Source organism: Nipponia nippon, unplaced genomic scaffold (genome assembly GCF_047370975.1).
Source record: "Nipponia nippon isolate SJK-2023a ecotype South Korea unplaced genomic scaffold, ASM4737097v1 scaffold_5, whole genome shotgun sequence".
Taxonomy (NCBI): Eukaryota; Metazoa; Chordata; class Aves; order Pelecaniformes; family Threskiornithidae; genus Nipponia; species Nipponia nippon.
Window position 1 is genome coordinate 33,899,846 of NW_028262369.1, and position 26,727 is coordinate 33,926,572.

The following is a 26,727-nucleotide window of genomic DNA, read 5'->3' on the forward strand; positions in this document are numbered from 1 at the left end:
CAGCCAGCCAATTATCCTTCTTATTGCCATCTTTTTAAGTCAAATTAGCTTCTTTTCTAGCTAATTACTCTGAGTATTCAAGTTGCAAAGCAATTAGAAGTCTATTACAGTTATAAAATAATCAAGTGTTTCTGAATCACAAGCTATACATTTCAATAGAAAATATATTAACTAAAATTTGTCACAATAATTACAAAGCTTCTCAGACAATGGTATACAGTGTACCAAGGCTACTGAAATCTGAATCTTCCGCAATCTGAAAAAGAACAGTTTGTGAGTAAGAGATGAGAAAACTGAAATGCTAATCCTGCCAAAGGCGAAGCATATTTTAGTAGGCACAGAGCACCATCAGTTCCCATTGAAATTAACAGCAGAGGAAGGCGCTGGGCATCTTGCAGGTCTGCATAGTGAGTATTTGTATGACGTATTAAAATGTCCTCTTAATGTTTTCCATCTTGATTAAAAAGTCAGAACTACACAGAAAGGAAGTCACAGCAAGCATTCTATATATAAACAGACTGTATCCACATAGTTTATTTCTCACAGTTCTCCTGACAATTGAACATTATTTAAGAACATACTGTATACACAGATAAGAAGAAACATACAAAATGTTTTAAATGATGCACAACAAAATCCAGCAGTATAAAAGAATGCATGTGAACCCTTGCTCACTGCTCAGGCTAAATTTAATCACTGTTTAAATAGTAATAAAAATACAATCTTTCATGGATCTTGTGCAGACTACAAAAGAGGAAAAATTATTACCATATATATGATTTATATTAGGCAGTTTTCTTTGATGAGTTGCACTAACAACTCCAAATACAGAGGCAGAAGGCTGTGTATTTTATTTTAAAGGAGTTAATGTTGAGTATTAGAGACTTTACACAGTTACTACCACTGGCACTTTTCACCATATTTTGTACACATCACATGATCATCTTATATAACATTACATTTAAAAAATATATCTGAGTGACAATTTTATAACATTCACACACCATGAGCTGGTTAAGGAAGCAATGCCACAGTTGCCCCCTGTAGTGCTTCACTGTTGGTAAATAGAGTTCATCGTGGTTTAAAAAAAATAAAATTAAAAAAATTGAAAGTCAATGTGATTAAGCAGCTCCAATTTAATAAAGGCCTGTAACCAACCATCGCTGAGACAGTGAGTATTTTTTAGAGTACATCCTAGAAGCAAACACTGTCATTGGTTAAAACCTTGCCTAAAGAAGTCAGTTACTGTGCTGAAAACTATTTCACAACAAAACTGCAAGCTACTAAACTGTTTTTATATAAATACTTCATCTCCTCTGGATCTCATTATAACCGAGTTCTTCAAAGCCTTTGGAATTTACTCTATCTTTAATGTGTGCTCTCATTTCTGGCTCACCCTTTTGTATGTTTTTCTTTTGTGTTTAGATTCACCACCTCAAAATGACTAATGTGGTGAAAGAAAAGTCTCCCAGTGAAACCTTCTGCACACTAGGAATGTTCGGCTGCTGTTCAGTGATCTAGAACCATGACAGCTCAAAGCTGTAGTTTGACAAGTACACCCAGGAAGCTGTCATGCTGTGAGCGACATTTCAGGGAAAGCAGAGTCTTTCCAAAATGTGCACAGAATTAACAATGGTGCCATTGTTATTTTTCAAAGAGGATAGTAAGCCCAAGATGGTAGATCTGCTTCCCATGTCATCTATTTGCTGGAAAGTAGTTTGGGTCAAGATAATTGTAACTGGTGCCCTGGGACATGCAGTAGTCTCTGTCTAAAAATGTCTCTGCTCTGTAAATAGGTTCTAACTGATGATCTTCCTTATGAATCTCTGTTTCATGCAGACTGCAAGGGAAAGAAAAAGATAACAGTTTAAAAGTCAAATATTTTCCTTATCTTTAACTTTCAGAAACAGTGATCATATTAACAGATTCATACCAAATTTGATACAATTACTTCATAAAGTATAATTTCTTCCCTATTTAACAGTACCAAACCTATCTGTCCACTGTATTATGAAAAAAAATACATCCGGAACATGCTTACAAAACATATCTCCCACAAATATATCCTAAAGTATCTTCCACTTCCCCCAACACGGGAGATGTGTCCCATGCTGGAGCAGATTTCCAACATACACAGCAATTAAGCCACGTAGAGATATTCAAGCTAATTACAAATAACAAGTAGAAGCGTATGCTGCTCACCAGTCAGAACAAGAATCACAGAAATCCAAGGACATTTCTTGAGGGCAGTCTTGGCAGTGCCACCGAACACCCTGGATAGGTTCAATTCCGCAGTTATCACACTGTGAAGCAGATGGAAGAGCACTGAAAAAACAGCAACTGTAATCCTTACATTACTAAGAGTACACACCAACACACCAGCTAGAAAGGCATGTATGTAGGTCGATTACTACTAGCCCACACAGCTGAATTCTTCTCATCAGAGACCATACGTATTCATGGATAAAGAAGTCCTCATACTCTAGGAGACGCCCTCCAGAGCCCTGAGGATTGGTCAATCTTTCTCCTGCTTTCCTTCCCACTCCCCAAATGCTCCATGTTGACATCATCCTCCGGCTCAACAAAAGGAGGCCTAGTCCTGCCTGCGGTCATTGCTTATCCTCACATGGCTGTAAGAACTGCTGCGACACAAAACATGAATGTGATGTTTCTATAGCTTCAGTCCAACCATCTGAAATGTCTAAGTATAGATTTCACTTTCCATGGCAGAAGAAGGCAGTGAGACTAGACCAGTAGAGCCTGTTGGGAGGCTGTTGATGGGCTGCAGACCAGGACACAACAGGTCAGACTGATGCACGTTCAAACTCAGGAAACGCAATACCACATTAGAAGTGGGCTGAAACTAAAAGCCAGGTGGCTGAGAAGGAAGCGGGACAACATATTCGGGGAAGGGAACAGAAGTCTAGAACTAAAGCTGAGCAAGAAGACAAGAACTAATCCCCTGAGAAGAATCAGGGACAACACAACAGCAGCTAAGTGCAAGAAGAGTGTGGCATGAAGAGGAGGAAACAAAGTACAAATGAAACATTGAGACTGGATGAAAAATTCACCATGGTAGAGAAAAGGGGCAGAAATGCAAAGATATTTGATGAAAAAAGGAAATTGGAAAATGGGACTTGGGGGCAAGGAGAACTTTTCAAAAATCTAAACTTTGAAGAGTGCTGCAGAGACAGGCTTGAAAAGGAAAAAGAAATGTGGGAAACAAGCCTGTGCTTCCATAGCTCATCCTCCTTCAGAACTTGAAGTTCTCTCTCAGCATCTGTGAAACCCACTCGCAGAGCAGCTTGTTCCCGGCCACAACTAATCCACTGAGGGTTACAAACACCTTACACCTTACCCATTTGTCACAGCTGTTATCCCTTCCTTCCACAGATGGCTTTCAGAGTTTGAGGGCTGATAATGAGGAAGGACTAAGCATACTCAGAGCTGTTCTCTGAAAATATCAAGTTCAGTATAATGCTAAATACTTTGAAAAAAATAAAAAATAAAAATTGATTCCAGTTATCTCAATTTGAGAACCAAGATAGTGGAAACCCTTGACCTTAATTTCTGTGCTCCAGCTTCCCTCTCTTTCCCCTGTGAAACAGAAATAATACCATGCCTTTCATTTCCTAAGAAAAAAAAAAAGTATTTGCAAAGTGCTCTGGTATTATAGCAATGAAAGCCATAAAAAGCCCACAAGAGATTCAATAATTCAATATTCAAAGTAGAGTTTGACTAATGTGTAGTAAATGAGGCTGAAGGCCATGCAGAACCACAAGTGTTCTGAATGATTGCTTATTAGGTGAGCTCCGTCCAGCCCGTGCACTGAGCAAGGCAGCTCTCCTGAGGGAAAACAGTATATAATCATGTAATTTCGTAGCTTACTATAATGCATAATAAAATCAAATTCAGATTGCAAAGAAACTTTCAAACTTTGAATGCTTGACACTGCATAATGGCAATTTACTTTTCAGAGTAATGTTATGTAGAAAAAGCAACTAGTTTGTTACCTAGGAGTCTGGTCTGCCTGAGCAAAGTTTTGAATTTTGGGGAAGAAAATGCTAACTTAAAAAACCAAAACCAAACAACCCCCCCCGAAAACCCCAAACCAAACACACCAATGCTAACTTTAAAAAAAAAAAGAGTAGCAAAAATAAAAAGCGCCTTAGTGGTCTAACACCATGATTAAGTCTGTCAATGTCAGCTAACGAGGCTGTCTTAATTTTCCAGTCATTTTGAACTGAACTTTAAACTGAATATCTTTGCATTCTTATATAAATAGGTATTAGAAAAGAAATCTAGCTGCATAACACTAAACAAAGTGAAGAAACTGTTCTAACATAGCAACCAGTTACACATAAAATCCCTTGCAAACCAGAAAATGTAATTTAGAGAATGACCTTTCTTTCATGTTGCCTATTAATGGTTGATACTGGGACAACACATTAGTTTAATATTTATTTTCTTAATTTCACATAACTATTGTTTCGTGTCCTTGCTTCAACTTCTGCAAGTTATCACTTGATAGGATTAGGAAGTTGCTACAAAACAAAAAAAAATTATTAATCTATTACTGTTCTCATTAAAAATCTTTGTCCCTTCTCTGGCCTTAGGTGGAGGCAAAATGACTCCAAATTCATAATCAGAAAATTATCATCAATGAATCATTGTCAAAACAGAGTATAGTGTCAAATGGAATTCTGTAATGATTTAACCTGGCTCTAGAGCTTTATTTTCATAATACGAATGAGCAAAAGACAGTATGCTTACTACTTTTCATACAATATCAGTATTCTGTGAAACCTGAGCTATTGGAAAGAATGAACTACTTGGGTTGTTTTTATTAAAGATGAGAGAAAGCAGACCCAGTGAACAAGAACTAAGGAACCAGACTTGCTGTATTAAACAAAGCCTTTTTAGGAAATTCAAACCATGTTATCTTTGAAAACTTCTACAATCCACTGAGTAACAGAAGAACATCTCTTAAACTCACCTTGAATCCCACATGCTGCACAAATCCACTTTCTGCATGCATCTGCTGGAGTTTCTGTTTCTTCAATTTTTTAAACTCTAACAGTTCTTTGTATTCAGGTAACTCTCGATATGTTATTGGAATACTCTCTTCATCCTGTTCATGGTTAAAAATAAATGAGAAACATTCTTTAGTTTAGGAATATAATAACTAGTAAGACATATATCCCATAAATCACTATGTATGATTAATTACCTTTGAGAAAATGCTGGCAATATATTCTAAGAAACATACTGGGCAATTATTTTAAAAAACATAGCACAAAACAGCGTTTTATTTTGTATTATTTATACTTTATTATTGCATTAAAACAAAAAAGTAGTTATCCTACAACCAAATTTCTTATGGTGAAGAGTTTAGCTGTAGTATAAAGGAGAGAGCAGTGCCTAACTTTAATGCCTAGTTTTTGTCTCATCTTAGATGCCTAACTGCAATTTGCATATAATCCACTTGTCCATACATTGTGGGCAAAATGGCAGCTGCAGTAGAAGACTTCACTTTTGTTTAAGACAAAGCTAGTTTATTTTAGTTTTAAATAAACAGCAACAGATATTATATTTGATAACTGAAATTTCAGGTCAGTTTTATCAAGTTAATTGATCTTTCTCTTTACTACTGTGTGGAATGGTATGGAATAATACTATTCTAAGGATAGTTACAATGAGTGTTCTGAAGTACTTTCAAAGCTGTGAAAATATTAAAAACAAAGGACACCCAAAAACTTTTTACAGTTTTAAGAAGTTTTGCACAAACTCAGATTTTTAAAAGACCCATAAATCGAGACAGTACCGAGCTTTCATTATATGTATTTTTTTTAATTTGAAGACAAGTCAATCTTAACAGTATTAACTTCTCACCTTCACCTATAAAAATAAAAAGTGATGAGAAGCATCATTCCATGACTGGAAGAGTAGAAGTTTCAGAGTTACCCAACTCCTTCATCCCTTTACTTCATGCTGTCTCCTAATAGCTTCAGAAAATAGATGGTTATTTTTCCTAAATTATGAAAAAGTTTGTCTCCCTACAGGCTGGTGCATACGAATTTGGCAACTTTGGTTCTTTCTTTTTAAAGAAACACACCATTTCTTTTTTTTCTCATTCAATTTTCTTCATCAAAGGTTGAGGACCTCTATGTTATGAGAAGACAGAAGCTCTTATTCTAATTCAGATGCCCATTTCAAGATAGCTCTTTAATTGTAGCAGCTGTACTTGGTAGATGTCAGCTGTTTTCAAAGATGACAAGTATTTATGTATGCAGAGCAGTTTTCAGATCCTATACTGTTAGGAACGTTCAGCTACTGAGAACAACTACAAGATAGTAATCAAAATTCTTCTAATGTAGCCTATACACACAATTTCAATTTCTTTTTACAAATCCATGAAGATTAAAGAATCTGTATTATTTAGTAAGTTTATTAAAGGAAGTGAGGGAAAGAGACTTGCTCTTCAGTGTTAAATTTCTAAAGGCCTTATCGATTATTTAATTGTAATTATGAACCTATATAAAGGACTAGACTGCAAATGTTCAGAAAAATCAAGGTTAAATGACATGATTAAATTGTGTGGTGATAAGCTACAGTCTCTTAATATAAAACAGGGATTCACCTTCCATGCAAATCTCCTAAGTTTTTCTGAGAAAAACTGCCTAGCAGAAAATAACTGTATATCAAATAAACTACACTATAATAGCTCCCTGTGTGGACACTTCACTTGGGAATAGTCTTCACTTGGGAATAACTTATTTATACTAAAACAATTTTTCAGGAATGGTTATGCCAGTCAAGTTGACTGGTAACATCCAGGCAAAAATCTTTTGTCTTTATAGGGGAACAGCACCTGGTACTTCCATTGTAAAGAACTCAAAGAAAACCTTTCCTGTAATTTTCTTGCTACACAGAATCTCTTCTTCACCATGCTGATGCAAAGTATTTTTATCCAAGACAGTGACTGTCACTAAGAGACCTGACTTTTAACATTAGAACAGAATCCTGTACATTCATTTTGAATATAGTTAATCATCTCTTTTTTCTTCCAAATTGCTTCTATTTTGCACTGATAATGGGGATCTTTTTGGGCTCACCTGTGTCTTTCTACATTACTGCAAGCCAGAAATAAATCCATCTGGAAATGCTGCACTAGTGAAGAAAGAAAAGATTAAGCCAAAAAAAAAAAAAAAAAAAAGGCACAAGTCCACCATTATCACTGCAAAAAAAAGTGCATTGCAAACTAGCAATTTCTACCCAAATTAAAATAAATCCCAGTTTATGGTGCCTATATTTATTAGAGTTAGGACACCATAGCAAAACCAAAATTTTTTAGGAAAATACTCAAAACAGTTAGAAAATATGTATTTAAAAACAACACAGAATGAAAGAATGTTTGCTCAAGAACAGTTCCATTGAGATAAATAATAGTAATTTTCATCTCTTCTAATATGCATTTTCATTTCCAGGCCTTTTAAGGTTCTTATTGGAATATGCAAAGTTATCAGGAATGTCTGTAGATGAACCAGAAGACCATCAGAGAGAGAACACAGAACATGACTGAAGATGGGATTTAAGACTGAGTAACAGATGAGCATATTTAAAAATTTACGGAAGATTAAGCAGTGCATGTAAAAAGTCAATAAAGAAAATGAATGGACTTATACTGGGTGGCCTTAATACTTCGGTTATGCAACAAGCTTTTCACACATAAGATGTTACTAGGCTCACCAAAAAAAAAAAAAAAAAAAAATTAACAAGTCAGGTTCTTCAGTCTAAGCACAGTAAAGCCACAGTGATTCACACCAGCTGTAAATCTTGCCCAGCATGCTAGTGGTAGGATACAGTCCCTATATATGGAAGTGGGAAAGACATATGTCTAAATTCTTGTAGTGTTATTGCATGTGATAAATTAGGAAAGTGGAACACTACAATGTAATAATACATTGGGTTGGGATGTGTACAAGAATGTTCCTCTAAAAATACATTTGCTGGTTGACAACTCAGTCTGTTAGTTCATGCTTTGAAGCGGATTTTAAAAAAATCCCTAATTAATTCAGCCAGTGAAGGAAGACAAAAAGCAATGATGCCAATAGCATTCAAATTTTACCAGGGCTCTATGTAACTCTTCTGATACAACACATCTTTAACCAGAATCATAACTATATAGTTTATATGATTTTCAAACTGATCTCATGTCAAATCACTTTTTGAAAATATGCAACCAAAACTTTTAGAGCTGTTTCAGGAAAAAAATGTTTATTACTCCTTTTACCTACTTCCTTTCTGATTTGGTCTAAGTTTTCTGCAGTTGGCGGCCTTTATATTAGTGATGTGGTTATCATTCAAAATGGTTCACGAATCTTACCACAATTTAATACTTACTTGATGTTATTTATTTTATGGCAAAGATGCTTAATCCTCATATTATTCATTAAACAAGGTTAAAATGACAGTAAGCAAGACATTCTCTGAGTTATTTAAATGACATACCGATACTTCCTCTTCTGCTGCAGTATCCATATGGCTGTGAAAACTGGATCTGTCATCATCTTCATCCATATAAACTGGAGGTTCATGAGATGTCATGAAAGTTGAAGGTTTGAAAAGATGTTTATTTAAAGGATGCTGCCGTCTACTTGATGACTACAGTGAAAGAATGATATATTTTTAAAAACATTCCTTGGTTATTATTTAAGTAATCCTCATCGATAAAACCTTGCCAGAAATTTGCTCTTTTGCACTAAACAGTCTATCATCTTCCCAATTATTTGTAGTTAAACCTCTCTATCAGAGCCTCATACAGCTGGAGTTTTTCCCGCCCTGTAACAAGTGAAATCAGATGAACAGTGCAACACTTCTTTGGTAAGAACCCAGTAAGAAAGAGCCCTTACCATAAAAACCCTACCATCTAAATAAATGAGATGGACAATAATAGAAAAACAGAAAATAAAGCTGTTACAATTTTGAAGACTAAGAACCAAAGTGCAAAGATATTAAAAGACTTCCAAGAGTCATGAACTGTGTTAGTGCAAGACTAAACAAAGAAGTAGTTTTGCACAGGTCCAAGATCCAGGATACCAGTCCATGCTTGACATTTATCATCAACTTCTGGTATTAATTTGTGCCTTAGAAAATCTAAGTCTAGGCTAATTGTCCAGATTTCTTTCCTAGTCCAGGGAGAGAAAAGGCAATTCATTCCACCATAAAAGAGGTTTCTAAGAGTTAGAAAGAACTGCTTTCTGAAGGTGGTTCTTCCTTGCCACTGGCTGGAAAAGGAACCTAAAAAATGTTAGATGAGATAAATTATTCCATTAGTGTATATCTAAAACCTTTCAACTTTAATGCTGTCTGAAGGTGTAGAATGCATGGCAGTTTTAAAATAGATTACTTAAAGGCACTCAGCCCCTATTACTTATTCCCCATGGAAGAACATTAAATATCAAAAAAGAAGAATTTAGGGTGAATGAAACTGACTCAACTTTTTACTTAGCTACTCTCCAGACCAGCATTTTGACATCTTAAATGTCAAATCTTACATTCCTCAATTGAAAGAAAACAGTGTGAATCCAAATCCAGAAGTATGAAAAGTGCTTTTTTTAACAATCGTAAAACAGGAGATTGTCTCACAGTGTCTAGCTTCTCTCATATAGATAAAGCATAAGGAATATTTACAATAGCTAATACTTTCTCTTTTCACACAAGACTTTTTATACCAAAGGTTCCTAAATCAGTTACAAACCTGTAATACTATAATAGAACCACTTATCTCTAAAGACGGATTCAACCTCTAAAGACGGATCTAGCATTATTTTACAGTTGTGCACAGTTTAAAAAGTAAAGGCAAAGATCACACAAATTATCTTAGATGGAACGTAGCTATGCAGACAGAAGTATAACACGGAATTGAGACTAGCCCCATTCACTCCTAAGGGAAGAGATGAAGTCTAGTAACGATTGGAAGCTTGTACCTCACATCTGCAGAAGAACTACAGTGCATAGAATAAAAATGAACATTCTGTTCTAAGACTAATATACTATCCATTGTGTTGAATTTTTCCACCTTCTGCCTTATGATCACTGGCTTCCTGTGTTCTGCTGCTTTTCTCTTTTCCTTTAAGATTTCAACCCCCCCAAAATACTTTCATTTATAAGGTTAGATGGTATTTCAGCTTGAGCTGACACAGTGATTTAAATTTTCTGTTAATAGAAAACAGATCCGTATTCAATACTAGAGCTGGAAATCAAGAAAGGAAAACTGTGTCTACACTTAAATAGTAGCACTGTTATGCATACAGTTATGACCTAGGAATTTAACTGAGGATTTGAATTCTCTTTTTAATATGATTCTACTTCCGGTGAAGAATGAACTAAAATACTACATAAAAGCAGACAGTTAAAAAATCATTATTCCTGTGAGAAATATATCTTCTGGATCAAGCTTAAAAGCAGGTGCACTAATGATATTATATAAGCATTAAATTGAAAATGATAAGCCATAACTGAAGAACTGAATACTAGAGTCCTAAGTCTCTGATCCAGTTTTATTTTCACTAGTAGCAGATGATGGTTATACAGGAAAATAAACTGATGCATCCTGTTTAATGTCCTGTATCACTTATCAGAAGAGACATGATGCCATATGAGGAGATATACACCGTAAGTTCAAGATGTTCAAGAACTGAATAGGCTTCTCACCTCCCCAGTAACCATTTAAAAGAAGCATCCTGGGCAATCCCCATGGAGAAATGCAAGTACCTTCTTGTGAAGCAACCCTTTTGACACAATTATTTACATTAAATGTATCTATGCTTTTTATTCTCCCATAGATGTGTGCTTTAAGTATCAGCATCCAGTTTTCATACTTCTATTATTGGCAATAAAGTAGATACCACCATTTACAAGCATATGTGCATACTGAATATCAAAATAAGGATAAGCACAGCATAAGCATCACCCAGCCTTCCAATACCCCGTGCATTTCCTTTCTGCCACATCATGTTATCTCCATTGGAGACTTGGGAATAACTACAGCCTGGTACAGTGCTGTCAATCTGTGCTCTAAGTAGACAGCTATATTAGCACACCGAGAGCTCAATTCCCCCACATATGCTATCTGTTTGATCTTTTCATCTGCTGTATTTCTTACGTGGGATACAAATATAAAATGGAGATGCTACCTTAATACAAACCAGGGCACAATGACCTTACTCTTATGACTTGGTAATAAGGATATGAATCATACTGTGAAAACAGACGTAAGTATTAGATTTGTTCTACGCATGAGCTTAAGAAAAATCTGTAGGATGGTAGCATTACCATTGTAGTATAAGAATGTTAAGAATTTTATACAAAACACATTTCACTCTTGGTTATGCGGTGTTTGTATGCACATCAGTGGGGTTAAAGAACTTCATGGATCACTGTTCAAATTAGTCAAAAATATGGTTAAAATGTCACATGTACTGATCAAATATTTCCAGTATTTATCAAACACAGTGATCTGCTGCCTAGCAGCATTGCTCACATTCTGTAATAACAGTCTTTCCAAATAAAACTAAGAGGAAAGAAGAAAAGACATGTGACTAAGGTCATTTACAATGGTATGGTGACATAAAGAACTCAAAGGATTATAATTTTCAAAACTAAATTTTAAATTTTGAAATTAGCCCCACAGTATGGTAAACTGTACAAGCAATTTAGAGTTCTAACAGATGAATCTCACCACAGTATTTAAGGTACCAATGCTTCCAGCTGTTTTTCTGGCTCTTCTGCCAGAAAATGCTTTTCCAATAGACAAGGCGGCAGACAGAGTCATGCCTGCACCTTCCCTGCCTCTGTTTATAGAGCAGAATAGTAGATTAAAATCCTGGTGAAAGTAAAATGGCATTACCATGATGGATGGCAAACTGGAAAGCCTCTGATATGAGGACTCATTGTTTGCAGTAACTTCAGAGAATACTAGGAGGCAACTGGGGGTGTGTAACATTTTAAATCATTAGAGATGAGCTGTGGTAGATCTTTCTATCAGGCCCCTCTGGCAGTAACTTTTGTTCCCCACCTTTCAAGGGACTAAGTCTGCAAATTTGCCTTTTTGCAGAATCAATGTAAGGCTTATTCTATTCTTAATCATAAAACATCACAGCCACCTGGATGCAAAAAAGTAATGCTACTCTACAAAAGGGAGAAAAGGTTTTAAAGAACTTTTGTAAACACAATGGTAACAAAAAAACCCCCAACAAACAAAACCCCCACAAAACCTGAGACTGCCCTCTTCAAATGTCTAGGGTCCTTATTAGGACCCAAGAGTGCTACATTATTTAAATCAAAACATATGACTAGTCTGCATAGAAATCTAGAGTCTTTTCTTTTGCAAATTAAGAAGATTTCTCAGGACCATATTCTTTTCCCATTCGTTCCAGGATCAGGACAAGCACCGCATTTTAATAGTAATTTATATGACCACTTTATTTTAATGGTCATGTATGTTGCAAATCAAAATAAGACATGACATTTCAGTCTTAAGCCTATGCTTGTGCTAGTACAGTATGTTCAGTTATACATAATTTTCTTTGTTTTGTTAATTAGAAGATGACTGTACAATATGAATTATAGGGCTCCTTATCCTCTTCCAACAGGATTCTCGTTAGGCTCTTCTAGATCAATTACAGTAAACTTACAAATGAGGAGAAAGTACCCCAAGACCAATCATTCAAGCCTGTGAGTTCAGCCTCCAATCTGACTGCTATGCTCTCTTTTCTGACACTTCATGTCCCCAAGATTATCCAATAGAGAGGTAATTAACAGATGTTGATGTGAAATTAGAATAACATCCAACTCACTCTACAATGCTAATGGCAAAAGAAAAAGATTACTTTATTAAGTAATAAATACATGCAAGGTGGAACTAGTTAGTAAGAAAGCACTAATCAAGACTTAAATCTATTGAAAATATTAATGATTTATACTCAATTTGCACGTAAATGCCAACAGACATATAGAATTTCTGCTATAATATTGTCTCACCTTTTTGGAGTATAAATATAAATTTGGAGTTCTTCCTGGAACTGGAATACCAGCTTTAGTCAGTTTAATAAAATATTTTTGCACTCTACTGGCAACCTAGAAAAAACAACATGCGACAATTAAATGTCAAATGAAATGTAACAGGCCTTCACTTCAAAGTTTTTCCAGCATTGCTACATTGGTACAAGGACAAGAAATCCCCACTTTCTACTTTGCGACAACTACTCTAACCATCACCTATCTTGCAATGCTGCACGTGTAATGTTTCCAGACACTTCAAAGGCTTTCAGAGAAAAAAAAAAATGCCCTTGTTTAAAAGTACATAGGAAATCTAGCAAAAATTGTGATAGAAAGAATTTTAGTAGTTTATTACCTGCTGAAGCTAAACTTATTCTTTCTATAACAATGACAGGTAAATTATGCATAGTTAGCATACAGAAAGTACTTCTATATTTTATTTATGAAATATGTAAGCATATATTTTAATTTTTTCAGGTATGGAGAAATATACCTTTAAGTACAGATATGATCAGACATGAGGTAATCTTGCATATTGAAATACTTAAGTATACTTTCACCTGAAAGCATACAACTGAAATAGGAGAAATAATACTGTGAAAACAGAACACCAGCATTTTTTACTTCTGGTCAAAATCATGTCATTTTAGGGGAAAAATCCTAACAAGTCAGATGCAGAAACACTCGGTGTCTCCACATCTGTGTCCTTTTGTGGATCTCGGCCCTAGTACAGAACTAATTCTTCTGTCTGCGAGTATTAAAATGTCTGCCCATTCTACAGTATGAGGCGCAGGAAATTCAGCACTCCAATGTAACTCAATCTGAGAACACCTGGTGTCACTACACTTTCTATATAGAATTAAATGCATGCTATCAAAATCTAATTAACAGCTAGGTATGGGAGCTTTGCCATGGGCTTTGGGGCACTTTTAAAATTCTGTATTTGAGATCGAGAATAAGAGTCACATTGTTATTAGTGAAATGCAGGCCCTGCTCTTACATTTTTTAAGAAAAAGTGATTACTGAAAAGATTCTGGATTTTATTTATTGCTATCTCAAAAAAAAAAAAGACATCTACAAATAAATCTGTGAATCTCTATGAAGATTGTAGTGACGTCACTACTACCACAGCACAAGCACTCAAAATCCCAAGCAGCCAAATCTTTTTTCTAGCAAAATAGATTTTATTGCTTTAATTATGACATGAAAAAAAAAAAAATCAAACCCTCTTTTTTAATTCCTCTGTTTATGAATTGTTTGGTTTTTTGGTTGGTTTTTTTTTTACAGAAAAACCCTCAAATTAGAAATAAATGACTTAAGAGATTGTATCCAGGTTTCTCTTCAACACTTATCAGTGCTTCCTAAAAAGCTTTTAAAAAAAAAAAAAAAAAAAAAGGTCAAGGAAAGGGATTACTTCTCCAAGTGTTTTACTTGTTACCTGCTTTGCTGTTCTGTTTCCCAGTTCATCAGCTATCTTCTGCCACCGTCGGGACTCTACTTCCTCTGGCGGATACTTCAAAAGCAATTGCTCAAGTTTTTTCTAAATCAACAGGGAAAAAAATTAATACATCTTTCCTAGTAGAGATATGAGTTGTCAAAGATGAATATCTACATACTTGTGACTCTGAACTTCTAAGTACTTTAAATATTATTACACAATTTGCTTTTATTCTCATGTATGTTACCACAGCTACAAAATGGAAATTTCCCATTACCTGTTCCTCTACAGTCCATAGCTGGTTAAATGTTTCAGGTTTGGTCTCATCGCAAAGTCGTCCTCTTATCATCTGCTCAAATACAGTATATAAAATTGAATACGTGTTTAGAAAAAGTACAGTTAGGATAACTTTAACCCTTTTCCTACCTAAGTAAAACCAAAACCAAACCAAATAAACACATAAAAACTTGAAATAAAATTTGCTTAAACCAAAAGTAAGTTCTCTGATTTGAGTACATGACTGAAATGTCATCACCAACATTAACATTTGAATTAGCGGTTAAGATTACCCACATACCCATACCAAAAAAGAAAAAAATTCAAAAGTAAATTTTGTAAAATTTTATCTTTCCTTTGGTAACAACTACCTGTGGACGACTGTTTGTAGAACCTTCTGGACCATCACTTAAAGGCAAGACAGAGTATGAAACAGACTCTCCATCCTTCTTGGGATCCAAAGGACTTTTTGGTCTTGCAGGTATACCTACTGTAAGCAACACAAAAAAGGAATTATTAAACCTGCACACTGGTAATTTCTTTCTTGTAACGTACGCCCACTTTCCTTTTACCTTTGTCAAAAATCAGCTTCACTCTCCTACTGTTACGTTTTCGGTTTTTGAATTCTCTCTCGAAGTTTCCAAGGCTAGTGGTGTATTGGTCCCAGGCAATCTCAGGGAGCTGAACAACTCTCTGAGGATATGGAAGACCCATATCGACCTGAAAAAAGAGAGTGAAAAGTGAAAAGCAATATTTAATTCAATCACTGTATATCGAAACAAAAAACTACGCATCCTGGAAAGTTATGAAAACCTGATACTGCTTTGTAGCTAACAGCAGGATTCAAAATCAGAATTTTTAAAGTGCCAGGCAGCACATAGTCTTTTTAAGGAGAAGATATCTTTCAAGAATAATACACAACAGTGCATATAAAATATGCAGCGGCACGGTCAATGATGGCTTATTGAGCATAAAACTTTAAAGCATGTATTTCACAGTTGAAATCAGGTGCTTCTGACTTCAATATCCTGTTATGGTCTACCTGTCTTTTATTTTGTTTAAACATACTATTTGCCCAGGATCTGTACCCTTCTTAACACAGAAAACTATAGGACTTGGAGCTTTATCATTTGATAAACCTAAACTCCTCCCATCAAGGAAATAAATGTATATTTTACACTGATTTTGCTGTCTTCTGCCTAGACCACAACTGTTGCAAAGCTCACCAGTTTATTTAAAGGTCAACCTTAAGAGTATCATTCCTTTGGTTTGGAGACAAAAATACACCAGATACCTTCAACTAGCATTAGTATTTCCCCATACAATGATTATCAAATGCAACACTATTACATCATGCATGCTGTTAACTCATCTCAAAATTTAATGGAAAAACAACTACTGAAACCATTGGGCTTACATCAGACCTCTCTTTAAACCTAGGTCTCTACAAACCTAGCAAAAGAGCACCATAAAATACCTACTTCATTCTTCACCGAAATACAACATGTTGCTACCAGACTAGAAAGTCAAGCATGTTTGTCACTTGTAGACCTGGCAGCAACAAAGTATTCAACCTTTAAACATTTTTTCAGTATCCCTGTTACTACAATTTATTTTTTTTTAAAGCTTGAAAAGAAAATGTTTCCTTATCAAAATAAATTCTCCTCCATGAGACAATATTCTATTATGTTATCCAGAACTCAGGTACGTTTTCTAGCATTCATTTTTGGTTTAGACTATGAACTACGTTTCCTGCTCTTTAAAAAGTACCCTACCAAATTCACTCATAGCACAACATTTAATTTCTCTAATGAGAAAAGTTATGAATTCCTGATCTGATGCCTTACTATGAAGTACTTCCAGCCACCTGTAGATTTCGGGTTGTCTTAAATACCTACATTACAATTAGAAATTTAAAGATTACGTTTCTACATACCAAAAAAAGGAAAGAAAGCATATCTAATAAAATCATTGAAGACTTATGTCTTACAGATTTAATAAGCAAAGGGCCATTTTTTCTCAGCAGAGAAAAGATTTTAAAGTCAAAACGTTTACGCAAGTATATATAGAATTCTCTGATTTCTATAGATGATGAATTATTAGTTATTAAAAAAAAAATTCTGAGTAAGACTTAAGAAAAGCCCATTGAAATACCTTCTTCTGGAGTCTTTCCACAAATCCAATTGGATCTTTCAGTGCTTCTCTCTGGTGTCTGCCTAAACTTTCAAGGTCTTGAACTGCTTGAGTACGTTGAGCCTCGAGTACAGCAATCGTCTGTAACAGTCTCTGATAACTACAGAGACAAAGGAAAACATCTCACTAAATTTGTCTTTAGAAGTGACACCCCCACAATCTAAATACTAGCCATGATTATCTACTAGTATCTACCAAATTTCATAGCTTATCTGAAACAGTTCATAGACATTTTTACTGAACTATATATAAAAAAATCATATCAAATCTATTTTAAGTAGTAAATCAATTCATATAAACCCGTTAAAAAAAATTAAAACCCCCAGTGATTTCCTTTAAATGGAAATTCTATACTAGCTAAAACAATACAGTATCAGGGACAAGCTATTCATATTTTCAATAGCTATTATCAACAAGCTTTGCTTACAAAGTTAAAAAACCACAAACAAAATGACCTAATTTCTCTTCCACTTCAAAATCTGCTTCCTTCTACCCCAATACAAATGACTCTACCACAGAATTTTAACATTTCACTCAACCACCCACAGGCTGGACAGGAATGACTTAGAAATTGTATCTGAACATTTCATCTAAGCCTCGCCTTCGAGCAGAATACAAAAATCATTTACGAAATGTAATGATAAACCAGGGAATAAGTAATTTACAAAAATACAAAAGATATTCCTCTAAGAATACAAAAGTTGAATGAAAATGTCAGCATTCCCTCAAACCTGCCATGCCAGATACACACACAATTTTGATTTTTCTATTTAACAGATACATTTGAGAGTCACTAAGGTGACTATCATACCTGTACCCAATAACGTATGCTTCCCAAACTGTTTTCTATAAAGCTAACTCAGGAAATCATACGATATTGTAAGACAGCCTTTAAAAAATAGGTAACGACATTTAATACTTATTAGCTTTATAGTTACAGCTGTCCACTTCAGTTTCTGAATCATGTAGTTTACTCATGGCCCCTGCTGTTGCAAATTATTATGTATCAACTTAACCTTTTCCATGAAAATGTTTTCTGACGTTTAATACTACAACTGTATTTTAGTTCAGCACAAAATGCAAACTAACGTATACTAAAATCAGGTAAGATCTATTCACTACTACACTATTTCAGTACATTTTCTTTCTGTTCTCTTATTTGCTAAAACAAAGACAAGCCAAACACAATGAACTCCACATGTATTACAGAAAAGATCCAGAGGTTACTGAGCTAATGCCAGTTTTTCAATTGCCTGCACTGGTAAGGCTTTAAGTGGAGGGAAGTAAACAGCCTCAAGGCAAAACACAGGCTTTGTACCATCAAATATTTAAGTTTCTACCTAGATATTAAACTGCTGCCTCCCCAAGAAAAAGGGTGATTTTCTTTCCACTCAAATGTAATATTTGAAAACATAAAATATAGCCATACGTTCTGAAGTTTGCAACTAAAATATTGTGCTTGTTTAAAAACAGTAGGATACAATTCTGTTATGAATTTATTATTATTTAAATTTGTCTGCACATATTCAAGGTTTACATGCAACTAAGACCTAAAATGCTTGTTAAATAGGCCATTAATATTGCAACAGTAGTGGAATATTTTCACTACTGGAAAAGTGCTCCAGTTTCTTCTAAACAAAATAACTTTGCATAAAGCAAGACAATGGGGCTATTCTTGAACAGGTGAAAAACGAACTTCAGAAATAACTTACAAAAGTAGTGAAGGCACATCAAAATTGGCCTGAGACAAGAGCGCAGTTCAGATTTTTACAGGCTTACAGGAATCACCACATGTAGAATTAAGATCTTTACTTAGTTTTTACAAATAGCATCTGATTACTGCTTAGCTTTGCACTGGGCAACCCCTGTCCACGCTCAGGTGGACTGACAGCTCTGCTTATGCAGAAGCCTGCCTAGCACGCTCCAGAGAAATGAAACATAGGCAGGCTGCTAACATGTTTGATGTAGATGCAGCTGTAATAACACAGAAGAGCTTAATGATACCTAGGGAGATGATTTAACCTGGACAACAGAAAGCCTTTTTCTATCAGCAGGTGCCAAAACTTCTATACAAGACTCTGGAGTTAACTCTACACAGTAACGTATGCAAAAATTTGCATCTAAGAAGATGTTAAATAAATGCCTGCCTTTCTTTTCTTGAGCCATTTCACCTCATTTATTCAAACTGTATTTAAGTGATTGGTTTTCCAAATGAAATTGAAAGAAAATAATAATTTCATTTAAAACATAGAATACATATTATAATACATAGAACTAAAAAAGCAACCAAATGTTGGCAATTTACATGAAGTGCTAATTTAACGATGATTCACAGGTGTAAAGTGAGGGAAGAAATAATCTTAATGAGTTGGCCTTAAATAATTAAGTCTGAATGGAAAGAGAAGAAATTACATTTGGGGAGAAATAACAATCAAAACAAGAATATTGAACTCCAATTACTTTCCTTGTTAAAATATTCATGTGACCTCACTGAAGTAAACACGGACTTGAAGATAAATGGTTCAGAAGCAATACCTCTGGTCTTCATGGAAATATGAAAAAATATTACAAGAATGTCAGGATCATTCAAAAGCATGTCATGTGATGTTGATCTGTGGCTATGTAGCACTATTATCATGAAATAATTCAAGAGAGAAAAAGGGGGTTTTGAGCAAACCGTTCAGACAAAAGGATTTCCTGGCACTTTTTTGCACCTCCGCTGAAAAAATGCATTAAGTTGGAGCTATTTACATTAACTTCCATATTCACTTTTTATGAATGAGTATCTTCTGAAGCCCAGGAATAAGAGTGCAATTTTATCATGTGAATATCGGAAGTATTGAAATTGAAAGTTTGGGGTCTTACGTTGCCAAGAAAAAACTGAAAATACTAACCCTGAAATACATAGTTTGCATATTCCATATTCAGGTACTTCAGATTTGCTGCAGTACTGCATTCTCTCCAAACCATTGCACATCCTTTTAAATTCCAACATGACTTTTTAACCGAGTGTATTATAATATGTCTGCACAACTTCTTTGAAGTTTTGAACCACTACTGTTTTCACAGGTTTGTACAGGCTTTTAGTTCTCTGGCCTTACGTGACCGTAATAAAGCCAAGTATTTATCTGAAAAAGCAGTAAGCCAAATAACAACGCACACGTTGAGCACATTCTTGAAGTACCTGTCTGTTCTGGCTTCTTAGTCTCAAACACTAACATAATGCTTCTGCCGCATTAAGCAAAAGACACCGTGTGCGTATTTTCCAAGACTACTTTAAAAAAAAGAAAAAAAAAAAAGTGGCTGAAAATTTTACTGTCCGTCTTCCAAGGTTCTTTGTAAGTAAGCACAACAATTATGATTCAGACTACGTTCTGCAGTTGCGCTAACATTCTCCAAAATTGAAAAAGCCTAATGAAGGTAAAGAGAAAGTAACTGGAACCTTGCTCAGTAGTCTGCTGCAAAACTGGCTCCATCCTTCAATGAGGCAATCGAGGAGCAACCATGTCTAAATTATCTAGCTACATTTACATAATTCTTTCTGAAAGATCTGTGGGGAATTACCAAGGAAAATTATCTCACATCCTCTGTCACAACAGAACAAACTCATACAACTAAAAATGCATAATTTGAGGAAACTCACGCACAATCATATCCCCTACACTGGCTGAAGTTACACTCAGTTCTCATTACTAACTTGTTACCCCATACAAAACCCAAAGCAGTTTTCTTTGTAGGAAAACTTTCATTCTACAGAAAGTAATTCCGTGTTTCCACAATCCCAGTATTGAAACACTCTTGTAATTTCTTAAATTATGTTAATTGCCAGATGAACACTTGAATAATTCAGTATAGTATAGAAACTGATGCTGAAAAACCTTGATTAAAATGGGTTTTTGAGTGACCAATATTTAAAAAAGGAAAGCCACTTCTTAAAGATTGATACTGATCAGCAGGGATTCCTGCTGATTCAGTTGTTCTGCTGCAGTGATAACTACTTCACTCTTTTGGATTGCTCCATAAAATAATTATCACATAGCAGAGCCATATTTCTGGAAGTCCTGCCATAAGCAATTAGTTATTGCACTATTCATTTCCACGAACCTTGTTCTAATAGTGATTACGGACACAGCAGCCTCCTCTCTTGTCTGTGATAAAGCTTGAAAATAGCGTAGCTAGTACCTTAATGAGACCCATTTCCATTTTGATCCAGTTTTCTGAGATCTAGTTTCAAGATGCCTTTTTTTCCCCATTCTTTCCATCCTGTGATAACACTATTTACATTTCCAGATCTAAGCACCCAGAGTTACATCACAAAATTTTATTTTCTTTGCATCAGGAACCAACAATGAGCTTTAGAAAGCACTATATATCTTTGGAGTCTACCTGCCTTAAGAATAGCACATTTCTTAAGTTTACTCTTATTTTTTTATACTAAATGACTTAACGCTATCCTGTACAAGAAGCCGTGTCATTCGGCATTTTTAAATAAATTCATTCCAGTATTACAATAAGAGTCATTCAGTCACAGAGGCTAGTCACTCTGTGGTTTCTGAAGGGCTCCTCTCCCTTCAAGAGAAGAACGCACTGTACTTTAAATCTTAAGTGAAGGAGTGAAGTGATGAAACTGATACTACAAAATGAACATTCTAACTGTTAGGTAGCTAATTCAAATTAGTGGATGGAATAAAATAAATAAGTGAAGCTTTTCAGTTAAATTATGTTAAATAAATGTGAAGCATCAGTTTTGTCCTGTTGGACAACGTAAGTGGCAGACATAAAAGTGGCTGTTGGCAACAGTCACCCAACACCACAAATGCCAAGCCTCCTCTAAAAACAAGCCCCCTACAAATTCTTAATGCTCAAACATTTAAGAACACATGAGGAAATTTTCTGCCGTGGGTCTTATCCATAAAAAAAGACGACATGTCATCTTAAGTATCTTTATCCAAAGTAAACTTACACACAAACTTGACATCAGCAAGAGGCATCTCAAAACACTACTGTGCACTATTTGTTGAACTTCCCTTATGTAATATTCCAACATAATTATAATGCATTTTCGCACCTTTTAAGCTAGAGACTTGGAAACAGCAGTATAACTTCTACTTTCCCCTCAAATGAAAACAAATGGAAGGAGGTCCTTGCCAGTCCAAAGTTTAGTCCTTATTTCATCTTTTTCAACCTAACATAATCACCTCTGAAGTAATGATCTAATGAACATTCTCACATTTACTTCTCTGTATAAACTCACGCAATTTTGACTGCCTCAAAGTTTCACATAGTATTCAGACAACCTTACAGACACATAGCTAAATGTTTACTACTTGCTTTTAGCATGAACCATATACGGATTTAAAACACTTGCATTGTTATTACAATGATAATTTTTTCCCTTATTTAAATATTTATCATCGGTAGATCATTAATGCAACTCTATTCAGTATTTTTTAAAAAGTTGACAATATGTAAAATAGTTTTATAAAGCTAGCAGGTGACAAAGGTGACACTTATTAACCACGGAAAACTGTAGCAAGAAATTATTTGTAATGTATACAACAAAATCAGCATACAGAGTTCCTTGTAACTTATTGTCTGTATGCTCACAGAAATTACTTGAAATAAAAAAGTGATTTTGTCAACTATACTTGTCTTACAATCATCACTTAGTACCTTGCAAAGACATGTACTTTGATCCCTAATTAAAAATAAGTGGCTTATCCTCTCTTAACTGATAAAATGCTGTGCTGGTCGTCATCACTTTCCACCCCCAAAACTAACTGCACTTTTACAGTTGTGTGAATATAGTTCACAATATGATATAAAGCATAGTAACACCAATTTTGTGGATTAGAATGTAAAAGCATGTGTGCTATAATTTAAATTTTATATTAGTAATATTGATTATTTCTTGTGCAGGTAGGATTTGTTTTAAATGAAGGAGTACACAATTATAACAAAACATGGCTAAAATATATGTAGAAAAAAAATCTACCTTAAAACAAACTTGCTTTTTGTGTTTCCAAGAGCTGTGACAAAATCGGTACCTACCAGTAATCAGGAGGATTTGAAGAAGTCTTTGTTTTATTGCCATCTACTGGCACTCTAGCAAAGTACAGATTAAAACCTGCTCTCCTATACCTAGTAATTTATCACTCTGGATTTTGGTCTACTAACAGTGATCCAGAAAGAAATCCCTTTTAGATACTAAGCTAAGAAAGTATTAGATATTAAACATGTTATATTATAAGACTGCAAATTACTGTAGGAAAAGGGAAACTTCAGACAGTAAGAGATGGGCTTCCTGGAGAAATCTTTAAGTCAGATCAGAGTCTTCTCATTTCAAAGAAGTGTGTCTTTTGTTTTGTTTGGAATTTGTTTGTTTCAGTTCAGAAATATCAGATAATGCTCCTGGCTTTTAAGCTTGGCCTGAAATCTTTGCCAGCGTCATGATACAGTAATTTTGACACTGTAGAGTTTCTCGCAAATTACTCTGATGTGCATCTGAGATTTAAAAAAATCTGTTACTGCCCTAGTGCTGGGATTCAATGCTAGACTTGTAGAACACACATGACAGCAACGAGGAAGCAGAAGAGACTGATGAAGAGTGGCCCTTCTTTGATCTCCTTTCAGAAAGAGAAAAGAGTTTAAGGGCATAATCAATAAGGGCATATATCGGCTCCTCTCAGGACTTATAAGAACACCTTTGCCTTAGGTTATCCTTACCTAATGCTTAGATACTATGACCAAGGTAATCTACTTATAGCCAATTCTACAACTCATTACGAAATTGTTTTCCACTCTAGCTTTACCTCTTTACACAGTTTACTGTACTTTCTCTCTCCATATTTAATATTTGTACTTCAGACCTTGTAAAAGACTTCTGCGATAAGTAAATAATTAAACTGCATCTCCATTTCATACATGAAACAACTGAAGTATACATTAAGTGGCTTCTCCAAGTCTACCTTGCCAGTAACAGAACAAAAAAATCGCAATTTGGCTGAATGCCAGCCTCAGGCTATAATACACACCTATTTAAAACAAAACAGAACAAAGCCAAAAAGCACATTTTTGTTTTAAAGGACATTTAAAAAAAAATACAACAAACCCTAAATCAAAACAGAAAACCCTACTGCAGTCTTTACCTAGATGCAAAAGAGCCATTTTCCACTCTAATTTCACCTTTCTTCTAACTTTCACAGCTCCAGACTTCATATTTCAAGCATCTGAACAGTATTTTATTGGTTATGAACTTGTGATGTCCCTTTCTTTCTTACGTCCTTAACTCTGCCCCAGAAACAGAACGCCCACTCACATATTTCTATAGGCTTCATTCTTGTCAAGAGCTGTCCACCACACTCAGCAGGATTTAATATTAGCGGTACAAAAGCACCTTTATCAAACATTCACATTTCCAGCAAGTTTTGGACATTTTTAGTAGCAATTAGGTCTCTGTGCCTCTGAAATAACATGTAACTTGTTTCAGTCTTGTCAACATGAAAGGTTAAAACATCATCCATCAGTCCTCCCCCAGTTAACACATTTTAATATAGCCTTTTGATCTTCCTTTAACAGCACTTTCAAAAGTATTTGCCTGCAGGACTGTGACATTTAGTAGGGAAGAAGATATAGGTCCCTGTCATTCCTCTACTTTCAAGGCTTGGGGTGACATGAGGAAATGGCAGTAAAATTGTTTTCCTCACAAGGGGCACAGAAAGAAAGACTGACAGCACACCCCCAACTCTTTCTCCTCCCTGCTCGTCATCTGTAACGAGAATGGGCCCAATTCCTTTACTGAGAGAAAATACCACAGATTCCTCCAGTATCTCCACTTAGATATTCTTCTCTAAAAAGATGTTGGGGAAAGCAACCATTCAGAAGGGGCTTTCTTCCAGAGACAAAATAGGAGCAACCCACGCTACCATGAAACTGAGCCAACTGTACAGAAATCCTCTGAACAAAAAATCTGAGCAAGTTGACAACACCGATTACTGAACTCCTTCAACTCACTCTATGTTACTTTATGCAGGTTTCCACTAAAACCCAAGGAAGAAGCCCCCCAGTTATTCAGGTGCATATTCTTGCCATAGGAACAAATTAACATATTCCCTCAAGAATTCTGTTACAGCAGTATCTGAAGATGATAATTGGATTACAAGAACATGACATGCAATCATGAGAAGCTGAATGTTCTAACAGCAATATGAAGATTTATTCACTCAATCTTTTTTGGGTAAAAAAGGGGAAGAAAAGTTAGAAATAAGGAAGAAAATGAGTAGAACGTATATTTTGATTAGTATTCACTATCATAATAAACCATGGACAAACACAGTTGGTCCTTGGCTTACGAAGCATAAAGCAGTCAAAGACTGTCATACTAAACAATAGCACATCTTCACCTTGAACCATGCAAAGCAAAATAAAGATGTGCAATAATGAAAAATTAAAAAGCAGCTGGTTATTCCTACCAAGAACAAAATTTAAAGGAAACCGAAAAGTAGGTTCTTTCCTCCTCTCACAATAGCATGTAAGTACTTTCCAGTACCAAAGAAACACCTATCTTGATTAGAACTTATTGCTGAGACTAAAACAAGCATTAATACGTACTGCTTGTACAATTCCTTTCCAGAAGATACTGATAGTCAGTTTTGTAGCTCATGACGGAGTTGCTGTCAAAACTTCATGTAAGACCAAAACAAATACTTAAGACTGGTAATGGAGTTACCATTTCAAGCTACTTTAGTTCAAATTGAAGAGAAAAGATACCCACATTCTCACAGCATATGCCAGTCACTATGTTCTTGTTGTCTTGGTGGTATCATTAGGTTTACTAATATTTCAGTGAAATACTTGTACATCCCTACCAAGTAGGCAATTATGTTAACACAATTTATTCTTTGTCCCACCAGCCATACATTACATTGGTATAACTGGTATAACCACACTTTACCACTTCTGCGTTTGTTAGGTGTCCCTTGTGTGCATAGCCAAAACCACAGCCAGAGGCTCAGTCTGGACACAGCTGTGCTGGCTGCATATGTTACTACCTCATCTTTTCTTGGTTTTGTCTCTCCTTTGTTTAAATCAGGACCATGAATTTCCTATGGCATTTGGTATTTTTTTTTCAACTGATATCTCCTACACTTCAAAACCATTTTTATTATTTACTAATACTTAATTTTCCAGCTTAGATAAATTTACTAATGAGGATCCTTAGAAATGGTAAGCATTTTCAAATGAACAGGTGGAAAAATAAGTTTCTACCTTTTTCTGTATTAAATTAGTAAGTTTGTGTTTATTATTTTTTTAAAAATTGTGTATCTCTCCCCCATGATTTTTTGATCCATGTTGATCAAAGAAGTTGGAAAGACAAGTTGAGTTCCTGTATGTTCCCTAAAAACTGGCAGTTTGGGAAGGAGGAGAGACCATAACTACTGACTCCGCAAGAGAAAGGCAAGCAGAATTCAACTGTTACTCTTCACGTTCTCTGGTCAACCCACCAGCACACACATCCACACGTACTACCAAGCCAGCCAGCAGGGAAGCAGCTCTGCGCTGGAGAGCTCACGCTCTCTTCCAGGACAGGATGCTGCAACAAAGGACTCTGGGAGGTGAGAGCACAGGCAGAAAAAGCAAAGCAGGTACCAGGCAAATCAGGAGAGAACAGAATTCAAGGACACAAATTCAAAAGAAATCAAGCTTTGTTTTCCACAGGATGCCTTATTTAAATGAGGATTGCACTGAGTTTGACAGTG

General features: G+C 35.3%; 1 protein-coding gene across 8 annotated transcripts in view; it reads right to left on the reverse strand.

Annotated features, from left to right (window-relative positions):
* Positions 1 to 510: 510 nt before the first annotated feature.
* Positions 511 to 26,727, reverse strand: part of ZZZ3 (zinc finger ZZ-type containing 3) — a 63,808-nt gene continuing 37,591 nt past the window's right edge. For 5 of the 8 annotated variants that reach the window (XM_087730917.1, XM_087730916.1, XM_087730920.1 and 2 more), the window contains 10 exons: positions 16,931 to 17,069; positions 15,349 to 15,496; positions 15,148 to 15,266; positions 14,778 to 14,849; positions 14,501 to 14,602; positions 13,045 to 13,140; positions 8,512 to 8,664; positions 4,997 to 5,131; positions 2,203 to 2,303; positions 511 to 1,840 (listed from right to left, as the gene is read on the reverse strand). In XM_087730917.1, coding sequence (XP_087587043.1) covers positions 1,696 to 1,840; positions 2,203 to 2,303; positions 4,997 to 5,131; positions 8,512 to 8,664; positions 13,045 to 13,140; positions 14,501 to 14,602; positions 14,778 to 14,849; positions 15,148 to 15,266; positions 15,349 to 15,496; positions 16,931 to 17,069 — 1,210 coding nt within the window. In that variant the 3' untranslated portion in view covers positions 511 to 1,695. Of the gene's footprint in view, positions 1,841 to 2,202; positions 2,304 to 4,996; positions 5,132 to 7,115; positions 7,171 to 8,511; positions 8,665 to 13,044; positions 13,141 to 14,500; positions 14,603 to 14,777; positions 14,850 to 15,147; positions 15,267 to 15,348; positions 15,497 to 16,930; positions 17,070 to 26,727 lie in introns of those variants that run through there. The other 3 variants (XM_087730921.1, XR_015698671.1, XM_087730922.1) reach the window with 3 other exon arrangements.